Here is a 13,149-nt window from a genome sequence, read left to right as displayed (position 1 = left end):
AAAGGATATCTGTAGGCCAAATATTTTAACGCATGAATATTATGACGCTATATTAAGTGCCTTGAAGATCTTTTGGGACTGTTAGGTTAAAGTTTGATTAGGTATGAGAGTCAAAGCACGAAATAAACGCCAACAAGTACAGTGCAGCACATCTAATGCAGAGCACCACATCGCGCTCGCCAGCCCACGCTAACCTTATCGCCGAGCTGTGCAGTCTGCTGTTGCTGTTTCAACATAAACTACATGTGGCGGCAAGTAACATAGTGCACTTTTCTCAATCTTATCGTTTGTTTGTTTGCTTATTTACGGTATCTTCTTTCCAGAATTCTGATAAATCTAACAAGTCATCAGAGTTCTTGTCGAGTTCTGCCTACAATTCGCAACTTGTCATACATTTACGAGAAACACTCGTTATTTACAAAGGCGATGGCTGTATCACTCGAAACGGGAAAAAACACACAATTATTCACTTGGAAAGGAGATACAGTAAATAAGCAAACAAATGACAAAACTGAGAAGAGTGCACTAGGTTACTTGCCGCCTAATATCACAGGATTATTATTATTAATCTTTAACCCTTATAGGACCAGCTGAAGAACTGTGTGTACCAAATGCCAAGAAGGATGCCATGGTGTGTGCATTGCAAAACATATTTGTAAGTTTTTGTAAGTGTGGAAAACAACTTGAAACATTATTGTAGGTGTGTACTGGTGTTATCCAGAGGTTCTGGATTTGTATGTACAAAGTGTAGGCAAACAATGTGTGCTTACTGCTGTGCTGCCTTTTTTTTTTTTTTTTTTTTTTTTAGATCAAGTTGACAATAACAATACTTTGTTAATTAACCTGGAGAGTAAAGATTTTTAACCTGGGAAAGAATAAGGGGCCATGCAATATTGGTACATGGTGCATATCGCATGTCATCTGTTAGTATCCATCGGAGGGACCATGTGATTGCGAAGCCATGGTCCAGAAGTAACCCTCACAACAGGAATGTTTAAGCAAGGGGCTAATTGCCAATTTTCCTATCTAGTAGAAATGCAAATGGGAGTTCAGTGGTGAAATACCACAGTTGCTATTGTAGTGTCTGTATCCCAAGAGATGTGTAAGCTTGTGTATATAAACCTTAAGGTGGTGATATCCCACTGGAACAGACTGTAGTAGTAAACTTTTATTTACAGATTGTCGCGTCAAGAAATCACAATGGCAAATTCCACATTAAAGATACACCGGCCTGTGAAGATTTTCCGGCAAAAGTAATTGTACATGATATACGTTACATTTAGTGTTCTTATGTAAAGAATGCCAGTTGTTTCGTATCATGTACAGATTTGTCACAAGTCTGTCGCATGTTTATGCTAATGGAGCTTCGTTGTTGTAAATGAGGTTTGGATTGGTTGTATGGAATGCAGGTATGGACATGTCTGAGAGAAAATATTGTATGTGCTCTGTTTTGGAGTGGAGTAGGTAATCATACAGGAACACTGGAAGAACAATTAGAACAGTTGCAGTTTGTGCATGCGCAATGTCAGACAAGGTCAAAATGCCAAGATCGCGTTTCTCCGTAGTCTGAGAGGAGAATCTGAGAATGTGTGTCACGCCTTTGTCTACAAGCTATAACATCCACTTGAAGTCGACTGAATGAATGAGTTAGTTTGTGATAAAAAGGCAAGTGGTAGTGATGTTCGGAGGCAAAAATAAGTGAACAATCCCAACTCTTTCTGTTATACATGTGGCCAGTATACAATCAAAGGCCAGAAGCGAAATATTACGCTATTTATAAAATGCCTGTACTTGGCATATTTTAACATGAAGTTAGGTAATCAGGACAAGAATTTCACACCCCATACTGCATGTAAAATGTATGTAGAAAACCTGTGGCAATGGTACAATGGGTTGTTGCCGTCAATGCCATTCGGAATCCGATTGGAAATCATTTTGACAAAAGTTATTTTTGTGTATGTAATGTGTCCGGGTTCAATACGAAAAACAACAAGCACATTGTGTATCCCTGCCTCCCATCTGCCATAACTCCCGTACCACACGGACCAGATATTACTGTCCCAAAACTAATAATAATTATAATAATGTTATTTGCTTTACGTCCCACTAACTACTTTTACAGTCTTCAGAGACGCCGAGGTGCCGGAATTTAGTCCCGCAGGAGTTCTTTTACGTGCCAGTAAATCTACCGACACAAGGCTGTCGTATTTGAGCACCTTCAAATACCACCGGACAGAGCCAGGATTGAACTGTCCCAAAACTACCAATACAGTTACCAGACTGTGTGTCTTCGTCATCGTCAAGTGCGGAGGATGGTGGTGATGATACCTTTGTACCGGATGATGAGGATAAAACTCCACATCTTTACAATCAGTGACACTTCAATGATTTGGTACGTAACATAGGCCTCACTAAAGAAAAGACTGAACTTTTAGGATCAAGATTAAACGAGAAATTTTTTACTTCCTGGGATAAATTCATATTGTTACAGAAATCGGGAGGAAGGGTTCCGGCAGTTTTATGTTCACGAAGACAAACTTGTGTTTTGCTGTGATATCCCTGGCTTGATTCGTCCTCGTGGAACTATTTACCCAGCAAAGGACTGGCATCTATTTATTGATACCAGTAAAAGAAGTCTCAAAAGTGTTCTTCTGCACAATGGGAATAAACTTGCTTCAGTGCCAGTCGCTCATTCAACATCTCTTCGTGAAAACGATCACAATTTATCTATGGTGTTGCAGAAACTGAAACTGAACTACAATGAACACAGATGGTTACTGTGCTGTGATTTAAAAGAGTGTGGTATCGTATTAGGGCAGCAAGGAGGAAAGTTCCCCTGTTTTGTGAATAAAAACGTGTTAGCGTATGTTGAATTGATCACAGGATATAAACTTCATGGTTTTGATCCATATTGAATTGTGATCACAATAATAACTAAATTTATGCTGTAATGGTCCACCTTTTCAATACTATATTATGCAATGGTTACATTAAATTTTTAATCAAGGAACTAGTTTTGGCATTGGCTGGCCATCATCAGCCATAATACAAAACTGTACAAACACATTTAATGACTAAAACAAATGTATAAACATACACAAATGACGTAAAAAGTATTAAAAACATAGGGATGAATTATGTGCACAACACGTAAAATATATGATGACATTAAAATAAGGCTATAAAATCCTTAGATGCGTTGCATCATTTTAAAATGTTTCATTAATGCCTCCTGAAAAACGCTTAAAAGTTCCTCTATTGAAAATGTTTATGGTTGAGTCAAGGATGGCACACAAAGATATGACCAAACAGCTGGCACGTTTTTAGAGTGCAGCTGGTAGACATTCGCAATTCAATGCGGTATCCATGAAGTTAACCTAAATAAACTATAGTAAAAATTTGCTATTGGCTTTACGTCACACCGACACAGATATGTTTTATGGCGATGATGGGACAAGAAAGGGCTAGGACTGGGAAGGAAGCGGCCGTGGCCTTAATTAAGGGTTGCCGACATTGGGGTTCGAACCTACTATCTCCCGAATACTGGATACTGGCCGCACTTAAGCGACTGCAGCTATCAAGCTCGGTACTACAGAAAAAATAATGTACTAAAAGGAGAGAGAGTACTAATAAAATGGCACACCTTATATGAGACTTACCTTTCGTCAACATTTCCGTAACAATATACAAAGCTGCTTCATACATATAGATCAATATTTTAACCCAAATTATAATCTTAATGTAATTTCAGAACAGCCAAATATCATGTTTGACCTTCTAATTCCCATTTTTAAGAACGTCAAACCAAAACATCGTACTATTCACAGCATCTTTCTTCAGCAGCCATCTGTTTTCCCCACATCCTTCGGCCCCGCCTTAATCACCCTTCCCTTCTCTTCCCTTTCCTTTCCCCGCCCTCTCCTCTCCCCTTGCCCCACCCTCTCCCTTTCCGTGTTTCCCTTTGAATCTCACGATCCATTTTAAACTCCTCCCTGCGAGTATGAGGCACACAACAGTAGGCCACGCACCACATGCCGCAACAAAAGGTAAGTCACATATATTCTATGCCAACTGATTAGCACTGTCTCTCCTTTTAGTTCATCAATTTTAACTATTGTTAACTTCATGGACACCGCATTGAATTGCAGTCTACCAGCTGCAATCTAAAGTTCCATTTCCATGAGCTTCGACTCGACAGTTAACTGGAAATCAGAAAATGGTGCCAAATTGTTACAAGCACAAACAGCTGATACATGAGACAACACAAACGGAAATATACATACTCGAATATAAGTCCAGAATCAATTATTCTTTGTAGCAACTTGCATAACTCAGTGGCTTGCATACTGCTAACACCAACCAAGTAGATTTGGTGACTGATGATCTGACCAACGGCGCCCATAGGATAGTTTGTAGAGCAGGGCCTAGGCCTGGGGGAATGTAGTATTTTTAATATTTTGGAAGATGAATGGAGATTTGTATTCCACGGTATCCCCTACCACTTCTACGTAATATCGAATTTTAAATCACTTCTCATCAATGTTACATAAAGTTCCCCAATAAAGGGCCAATGTATTAATTCCAATACGGAGGCTTACTGGCAAAAGGGCGAACGTCGCAGTTTTAATATTTATTTTAGATTTGTTTTAGTTACAACTGTTAACAGAAAAAAAGGCGTATCAACATAAACAGAAGAGTTGCATGCTTTACATGTGCTATTACTTTTAACCTGAAGATAAAGCAACGTTTTCTGCTTCTCCTGAAAAATTAACAAAAATTAACACTGGCCCTTTTTGCTATCAAAGGATGATATCCTAATTTTCTTCATCCAGAAATTGATCTTTGTTTGCAAGAATCGCCATGAAATGTGGAATAAACATGTAATCTCTCTTGACGAGCACTCACTTCATCCAGTTAAACTTTCCCTAACCAGTGATGATTATATTTCAAGAGATTTTATGACACAAAACAAAGCATTAATTTCCTCTCTCAACTAGTCAACAAGAGTTGCTAATACCATATTTACTCACATATTAGATCCCCCCCCTTCGTTTATTTCCAAACTTTTACAGCAAAGAAAAAGTACAGGGGGGGGGTCCAACATGTGATAACTTCAAATTCTATGCCATGAACACACAACTTTGAGGCAATAAAGAGCTATAAATTTTACATGTAAACATTCTATACTACTCTTTAAAAAACTTATGTAGTATTCCTAGTTTTACTGGCTATTTTTGGTGGAAGGCAGTATTTCTAAATTTAAAAAGACAATAAATGGTGAACACACAACTTTTAGTTACTCTTATATTACGTAATTCGTTTCATCTCGTTAACTCCTGGGATGAGGTTGACATCAAGAAGGGCATCCGGTCGTAAAAACTCGCCACAAAGATTCGCCTCACTTCATACTCAACCCCGCAGAGAAAAAGGATAAGGTTATCGTAGTATTAATGCAAAAGAACTTAACGGCCAGTCATTTGTCTGTCAGTTGAGCAGTAGGCCCACCAGACAGTAAACCTGATAACTACTTTTATTTGAATTATCGTCGTGTTGGGCCGCCAACTTCCCTGTTATTGGCATGTCATCATTTCAAATGACTTCATCTTCACTGCCATCATGAGCAATCGAGATCCCGTCTTTTTGAAACAAAACTATAGAATCCAAGCAGTGACAATCTATTTGCAAATGGTTTCTGGAGATGGTCTCTGTTATTCCCAGTTAGTGTACTTGTAGCAGAAGTCACCCCTTCCGAATAAAGCCGTGCTGTAGAAAGCGTGCCAACCCAACAGCTGATAACTAGCACATGTTATGAATTGTACTTCCGAATGTAATATATAATGACTGGAAGCATTCTTTGGATAATTGCTGCTGTTGAAAGCCAGACCTTTATTTTTAAGTATTTTTCATGCTTGTTCTCTAAATGTATTAACATCAGGATTTACCTAAACAGCTGTAATTGAGATAAGAGAGACGGTATTGTTTGGGTTAGGTATGCTATCAAGTGCCCAGATATGCCAAAAGTTCCACGACGGAAAGAATAAAAATAAAAAACAGGAAAGCTTGCCGCATTTATGGATATCTACAGGTGTAGAGGTACTGCTGTTATATTATCATAATTTTTAATTTCGTACGTTCATAATCTCCACTTTTTTTATTAATGCATAACGTAGTTATGTTTGGTTTGGCGTCTCCGAAAATCGTAAAAGTAGTTGGTGGGGATTTGAAATCAATAGCATTATTATTATTATTATTATTTGTAAAGTACGCTGGTGGGTAAAACAATCGTTATGACTGGATAGTTTTTATTACATTTTAAACCTATGCCTCTCTACAAATTTCCTACATTGGCCTGAATTAAGAGATATTAAACGATCTCACCCGCTACATTAATAGCAACAACCGTGAATATTTCTTAACTAAAGTAAACTTGTTTCCTCGTCCCAAGGTCATGCAGCTCTTTTTAGGCATACCCCCAATGGAGGAGAACTGCAAGTACCATTTTTACCACATAACCTTCCTGGCATTCTTAAATCTCTGGGAGCATGGTACAGGGAATCGAACTTAGGGACCCGAGAATGGCAGCTAATATTGGTAACCATTACGCTGGCAGAAATTCTTAACTACAAAACAGAGACGTGTAGCATGACTGATGCATGCTTGCAATGTACAGGTCAGACACAAAACTATTCACCTATTTGTGCGACAGCATCAGAGCTGCAGTAGACCTTCGCTACGAAGGCGGACATTTCTTAACTACAAAACATAGATGTACTGTACAACTTTGATGCATGTTTTCATAGCACATGTCGTATGGACTAAACTATTCACAAATTTGTGTGAGATCATCGGAGCTACAGTAAGGCTTGTAACCACTTCGAAGTGGAATAGTCATTTTTCTCTGACGAATTACGTTGGAGGGGTCCTTGTACGAGAGGTTTTTTTTAGTTTTCTAAAACAAGTAAATATGGTATACATAAAATAATATTGCTGTAGGATTATGAAAATTGTAGCAATCTAACATTTTGTTTGTCTACCCCTCAGTCTGGTTCCTTGATATGGGGTCAGGAATGAGGCAAGATGACTTTATATGATATACTTTTTATGGCCTGATACCTCTCCTGATGGTAATCTCAGTTGAGGAGCTAATGAAGATGAAATTAATTATGGTGAATGGAATTGGGTACGGAGGTTGAAGGAATCGGCTCCGGCAATTTAATAGAAACTGTTCCAGCATTTGCCTGGAAGTGAGAATGGGAAACCACAAATAAAAAAACCATTCTCATTACAGCCAACGGTGCCAGGCTGAGTGGCTCAGACGGTTAAGGTGCTGGCCTTCTAACCCCAACTTGGCAGGTTCGATCGTGGCTCAGTCCAGTGGTATTTGAAGGTGCTCAAATACGACAGCCTCGTGTTGGTAAATTTACTGGCACGTAAAAGAACTCATGCGGGACTAAATTCTGGCACCTCGGCATCTCTGAAGACCGTAAAAGTAGTTAGTGGGACGTAAAGCAAATATTATTATTATTATTAATAATACAGCCAACGGTGGGTATCAGTTCAAACTCACTTGTTTCCCGAATGCAGAACTTGGCTCCATAGCCATAGCATGTTAACGTGCTGCCACTCCGCTCGGTTCTAGTGTTTAAACATAAGCAGATAAAATAATAAACCAGAGAGAGAAAGAAGAAAAATAAAGGACTGTAATTCACTTACAGAGCTGCTGAATCAGAGTAGTCAAACACAGACGTATCAGCAAAGGCATTACAGAGAATAAGAGAGGCAACTCTTGGACAATTTGAAGTAGATTCAGCAAATTTCTGGGCCATGAATCCACCTAAAACAAAAGGAATATTAATAAATTCATAGGAATCTGTACTTAAAGGAACTCTTTCACAACAATTCCAAATTATGAACATGTTATTCACCCAGTGATGCTCCAAAGAGGTGGACTTTATGCAGACCTAGGTAATCCAGAAGTTTCTTGAAACCTTCACACCAGTCACTAACAGTCCAGTAAACAGGATGTTCAGCCTAAAAATAAAAACAATACTTAGTAAAACAGATTAACACAAAGCAAAGACTTCAGGGAAAAAAAGACGGGAGATATTATTTTAATTTATATCATTCATTCAAATCTTTTATGAAACCTAACAGTTATGCTCAGCATGAACGACAAAGTTTTGTGAGAAATAGGTTGTTTCTATAACAAGAAATTGGAATATTGTCTCATCAAAATAGAAACAAGCGCGTCAGGATGATGCATGAAATCGGTAACACCAAGACTAAAAATATTTTTAACCCTAGAGCTGGCAATGTTAAGTCGTGTTGTGGCAGCCGTATTAGGCAGCTTTTACTTGTATCAATAAAATACTAAATACTCACAATGCATGAAATAAAGCTATTAAGTTTTATATACCTACTTAAAGCTAATACACTGAGGATTATTGTGTTGACACAAAATTGCATAAATGTTTTGACTATAATAACGTACAGCCTGTTCAAAAAGTGTAATTCATAAATTCAAATTAATAATAAGAAAACTTTTGATCACATGTATCCAACACTAGAACATGTCACAAACAGAGATACAGAGATTAAAATAACATATCTGCAATGCACTAGCAAAAGTTTAATCACTCTGAGAGGTATAATCTTGAAAATACTACGGAAAACGTATCGGCGTGCAATCATTTGGAGGCGTAAACTTCAACCACATTGTTACGACAGGTTGTTTTATAGGAGGCTCATCATCACTTTCACTTTCCGACATTTGAATTGAAATTACTGATAAACATTGTGAACCTGACAATCTTTTGGTTCATTCCCAATATCCTCAAAATCAGATCCATCACTTTCATCTTCCAACAAATTTCGTACTACTACTTCACTAATTTTCCGTAATGAATTGAAGATGCCATACTTAGGCACACTTTGTACTAAAAATGTATATAATCACTCTAATATATATACAGAAATAAATAACTTGCAACGAATAAAAAACTACAAAATAAAATGAAAGAGAATATCAAAGCAGAGCCTGTAAAGGTTTGTTTACAAACATTACAGAAATGGTGCTCAAAGAGCTGGTCAGCAAACTGCTCTGATTTATTTCTGAGAAATTGTGCCCTACGAGGTTGTAAACATGGATGAAACTGAACTCACGGCTGCTGTGGACATAGAGAACGACAAAAGGAAGACTGTGATTATATCTGTTGAAGAAAGGAAGAAATTACGTGAGGTATATTCGACAGTGCTACCACACCAGGGATCAAAGTGACGAATAATCTACAGCTGCCAGTTCTAGGAATAAAATTAGTCTACTCTAGAATTCAATGGCCATGAATTATCAAAATTAATCCACATAGATTGAGAACAGGTTTTTAAAGGCCCTTCAGAACAACCTATGTCACATTTCCTCCATCAGGGATTTTCTGTCCTGTAGTTTTGACACACGAAAAAGCCACAGAGTAAAATGTTCAAGTAAGGAGGCCAGCAGCATACAGCAAAGTGCTGTCATCCTTGAGGACACAAGATTTTCTGGCATTGTTCAAGGATGCATCATATTTTTCCATGTCAAACCTCAACAAAGGAAGAAAAATGAAATACAGGGTACTTTTTTTTTTTAGCTCGCTCTGCATACCCACTCAGAGCACAACATGGCCGGCGCAATGAGACTCCGTCGCTACCCAGTATAAAGCATGCTTCTCCTCCACACTACATCATGGCAATTCACACTTACAGAAAGCCATTTCTAGTGAAACGAAGTCGAAAACCTACCTGGCATTACATTTGATGTTCAAAATGTTGTCCCTCAGCTGTCAAACACGCCTGACACCTCGTAAACAGGTTTGCAGACACTCGGCGAATCTCAGCCCATGTGGTATTCGAAATAACTTGTGTAGTTCTCTTGTAGTTCTTCCCTTGTGTGAGGGTTGTTCACACACACTTTTCCCTTCAGCATTCCCCACAGGTAATAATCACAGGAATTTAAATCAGGAGATCTAGGGGGATAATTAACCACACGATCTTCGAAAACTTCCTGTATTACCTTCACAGACCGATTAGCAGTGTGTGTCGTCACATTATCTTGCATGAAGTAACCATTACTCCTTTCTTCTTCAGACAGCTCTTGAAAGAAAGGTCAGAGAATGAGATCTATATATCTATCAGCATTTATTTTTTCACGGAAAAATATAGGCCCTATAATTCTGCGAGCACTTATTGCGCACCAAACTCCTATCTTTACATTATGAAGTGGGCAAACATGCAGCTGGTGGGGATTTTCTGTCCACCCACCAGTACAGAGACTTTTCTGACTATTTACATAGCCATTTAAGTGTAGCCATGCCTCATCACTATAAAATAAAAGTTCTGGGTCAACAAACTCATCGTGAATGGACCGAAGCAACCAGTTACAATACCGAACCCTAGCAAAACTGTAAGGTCTTCTTAAATGTTGGACAGGGGTGGGTTTATACAGTTTGGCTTTTGAAGTTTTGTTGCTTAGTGGACAGAAGATAATGACACATTAGCTTGTAAGGCAAGACGCAACAGGGCTTTTGTTGGAGTTCTTTCCAAGAGAGCTATTTCGTCAAGCTTTTCCTCTGTTAAAATGGTTCCTCTCCTGCATGATTTCTTGTTAAGAATGGACCCGGTGGTGCAGAAATTCTTTACTAATTTACATACCATACTCCTATGGGAAGAGAGGATGCCAGGAAATATGCAAATTAATTGAAAACGGCACTATGTATAAGAAGAATGCTTCGCATAGCACAACACAATCAATACACACTGTTCTACTGAATACATCACTCAAACACACAATAACTTTTGTATTTCTACAGAAAGCGAACATGTTGAACACACTACCAATACCACAGATATTAAACTAAACTACTGCTGTGAAGCAATGTTTATCGCTACCATACTGCATTAGATCATCTTAGCCGGTCATGAAGCGATATATCTTTTGGCAAATGAGTTACCTCGCTGCGCTATCGCCGTCCATGCATGTTCCCCTGACACTCAGAGCGAGCTAAAAAAATACGCTGTATAATTTAGAGAAAAAACCTTAAAGAAATTTCAATAAGAGAACAATTCAGGAGATAAATGACGATCATGACTGCTTTTTACTTGCCTCAACATCTGTGATCTTGGGGGATCTGACTTTTCAGCTACACGTTTTGTTGAAAGTACCTTCACGAGCTATGGATTGTAACACATTGTTGACCGTACACACGCTACTCCATTCTTTCCTGTGGACCGGCAACAGAAGCACACCTAGCATGAGAAGCAGGATGAAATATAAATACACGGAACTTTTAAATGACATAAAAATGACGAGTAAATGGTTCTAGGTCTCTATTTTCATCCTTATTTGTTTATGAAAGGACCTAAATGTCACTACTCTCGTTTGCATCTTCACTCTTATTATTGTCGCCGTCAAGAGACTCGTCTGAACTGAATGTTGCATTTTCACTTCCGCGCGTATATTTTGATGCTGACGGACACACATCTTCACAATCACTAATGCTTACACTTTCGGAATCTCTAGGGACATCAGATAAATTATCAGCATGCAATTCTCCGAATATTTCACCATCGCTCAAGCTGTCTTTACTATGGCGCGCCATGCTGACACCTGACAATGCACTCGGTCATGCGGTACTGAGTTTTATGAAACCACACTTCCTGTGCCAAAAATATTGCCAAGGAAATAATATATCTATCTAAATTCCGATCAACAAAGACTTCAGTTTGTAAACAACATGAAATATTTCCAATAATAAACGGCAGAGAGGATAAAATCATGCAAGAATGAAGCAATGTGAGAAAACGTTAATTTACGTAGCCGGTCCCCCGTGCACCATTACGAAACTACGTTAATTAACGTAGCCCGTCATTAATGTGTTAAGAGAGATGTCAAGGAGTCAGAATTATGTCCCATAAGATTTTTTTTTTACAATTTGCTTTACGTCGCACGGACACAGATAGGTCTTATGGCAACAATGGGATAGGAAAGTGCTAGGAGAGGGAAGGAAGCAGCTGTGGCCTTAATTAAGGTACAGCCCCAGCATTTGCTTGGTGTGAAAATGGAGAAAATACGGAAAACTATCTTCAGGGCTGCTGACAGTGGGGTTGGAACCCACTATCTCCCAATGCAAAGCTGACAGCTATGTATTCCAAACTGCACGGACACTTGCTCGGAATCATAAGAATTCTTCATTGCGTCTGAGACTAATGACATAAGTCCTGGCCGCTGTTGGAAGCAAGACAGTATTCACCACTAGTATGCAATACTATCACAGGTTTCTATGATCCGACAAAATACCGTCACAGAAAAAAGTGTAAGCATAGATTACCTGATGTAACTGTTCATCACCATGCCATAGGCATGTTAGGAGGTTTAGTCAACCACACATGCCATTTTCCACAACATTCTCCGACATATGTCGTAATTAGCAGTTTACGTTCCAAACCGGGACACGAGTTGCGATACGCAAGCTCGAAGGGAGCAGGTCTCTGAACTGTACTGAGAGGATAGCGTATTACCACGGAACCTTGAAATTGCGGGCTCACTCGGTGCGAGAGAGAAGAAGAGATGGCGCTATGCATAAAAATGTATTTTATCAGAGAGTGGGGTGAATTAAGGTGTGTTAACCCCAAGAAATAAAAATCCTTACTGATTCAACACCGCCAATCCACCATATTTAACTAATAATAAGAAGAATACCTTCTTTTGATACAACCTATGGAAATTTATAAGCCAGGACTCATTCGAACCGGCGTATTTTATGCAAATTGTTGATGCACATAAACACAATACTTTAATAGTGGATCGGTAATGACGTATGTCATAACAGTGCGCAGACTGAAGCTGAGTGCTAGGATTTGGCAACGCGAGGGAAAAGGTGGGAGTAGTTACGAGATAAACCACGACGCGTGAATTTATAAAAGGACACTTTTGAGATTGTGAACGACCCACTGATCAGATGGACATAAAACTAGATCAGTATAAAACAGGGGTCAAGGGCTATAATTTGATTACTGTCACGTCACTGAAAGATTTCGTTTAGCGGAGCAGAATTTTGATTAGGGGCATGGTTACCACCTCTCCGACCACTCAGCCAAAATACTATAAATAAAACC

General features: G+C 38.8%; 1 protein-coding gene across 2 annotated transcripts in view; it reads right to left on the bottom strand.

Moving 5' to 3' along the window:
* Positions 1–13,149, bottom strand: part of LOC136864039 (maspardin) — a 66,712-nt gene that overhangs the window by 23,673 nt on the left and 29,890 nt on the right. For both annotated transcript variants that reach the window (XM_067140560.2, XM_067140561.2), the window contains exons 3-4: positions 7,926–8,031; positions 7,714–7,834 (exon numbers count right to left, since the gene is read on the bottom strand). In XM_067140560.2, coding sequence (XP_066996661.1) covers positions 7,714–7,834; positions 7,926–8,031 — 227 coding nt within the window. The remainder of the gene's footprint in view (positions 1–7,713; positions 7,835–7,925; positions 8,032–13,149) is intronic.

This window comes from Anabrus simplex, chromosome 2, assembly GCF_040414725.1.
Source record: "Anabrus simplex isolate iqAnaSimp1 chromosome 2, ASM4041472v1, whole genome shotgun sequence".
Taxonomy (NCBI): domain Eukaryota; kingdom Metazoa; phylum Arthropoda; class Insecta; order Orthoptera; family Tettigoniidae; genus Anabrus; species Anabrus simplex.
This window is presented reverse-complemented; position numbering and strand designations above follow the sequence as displayed.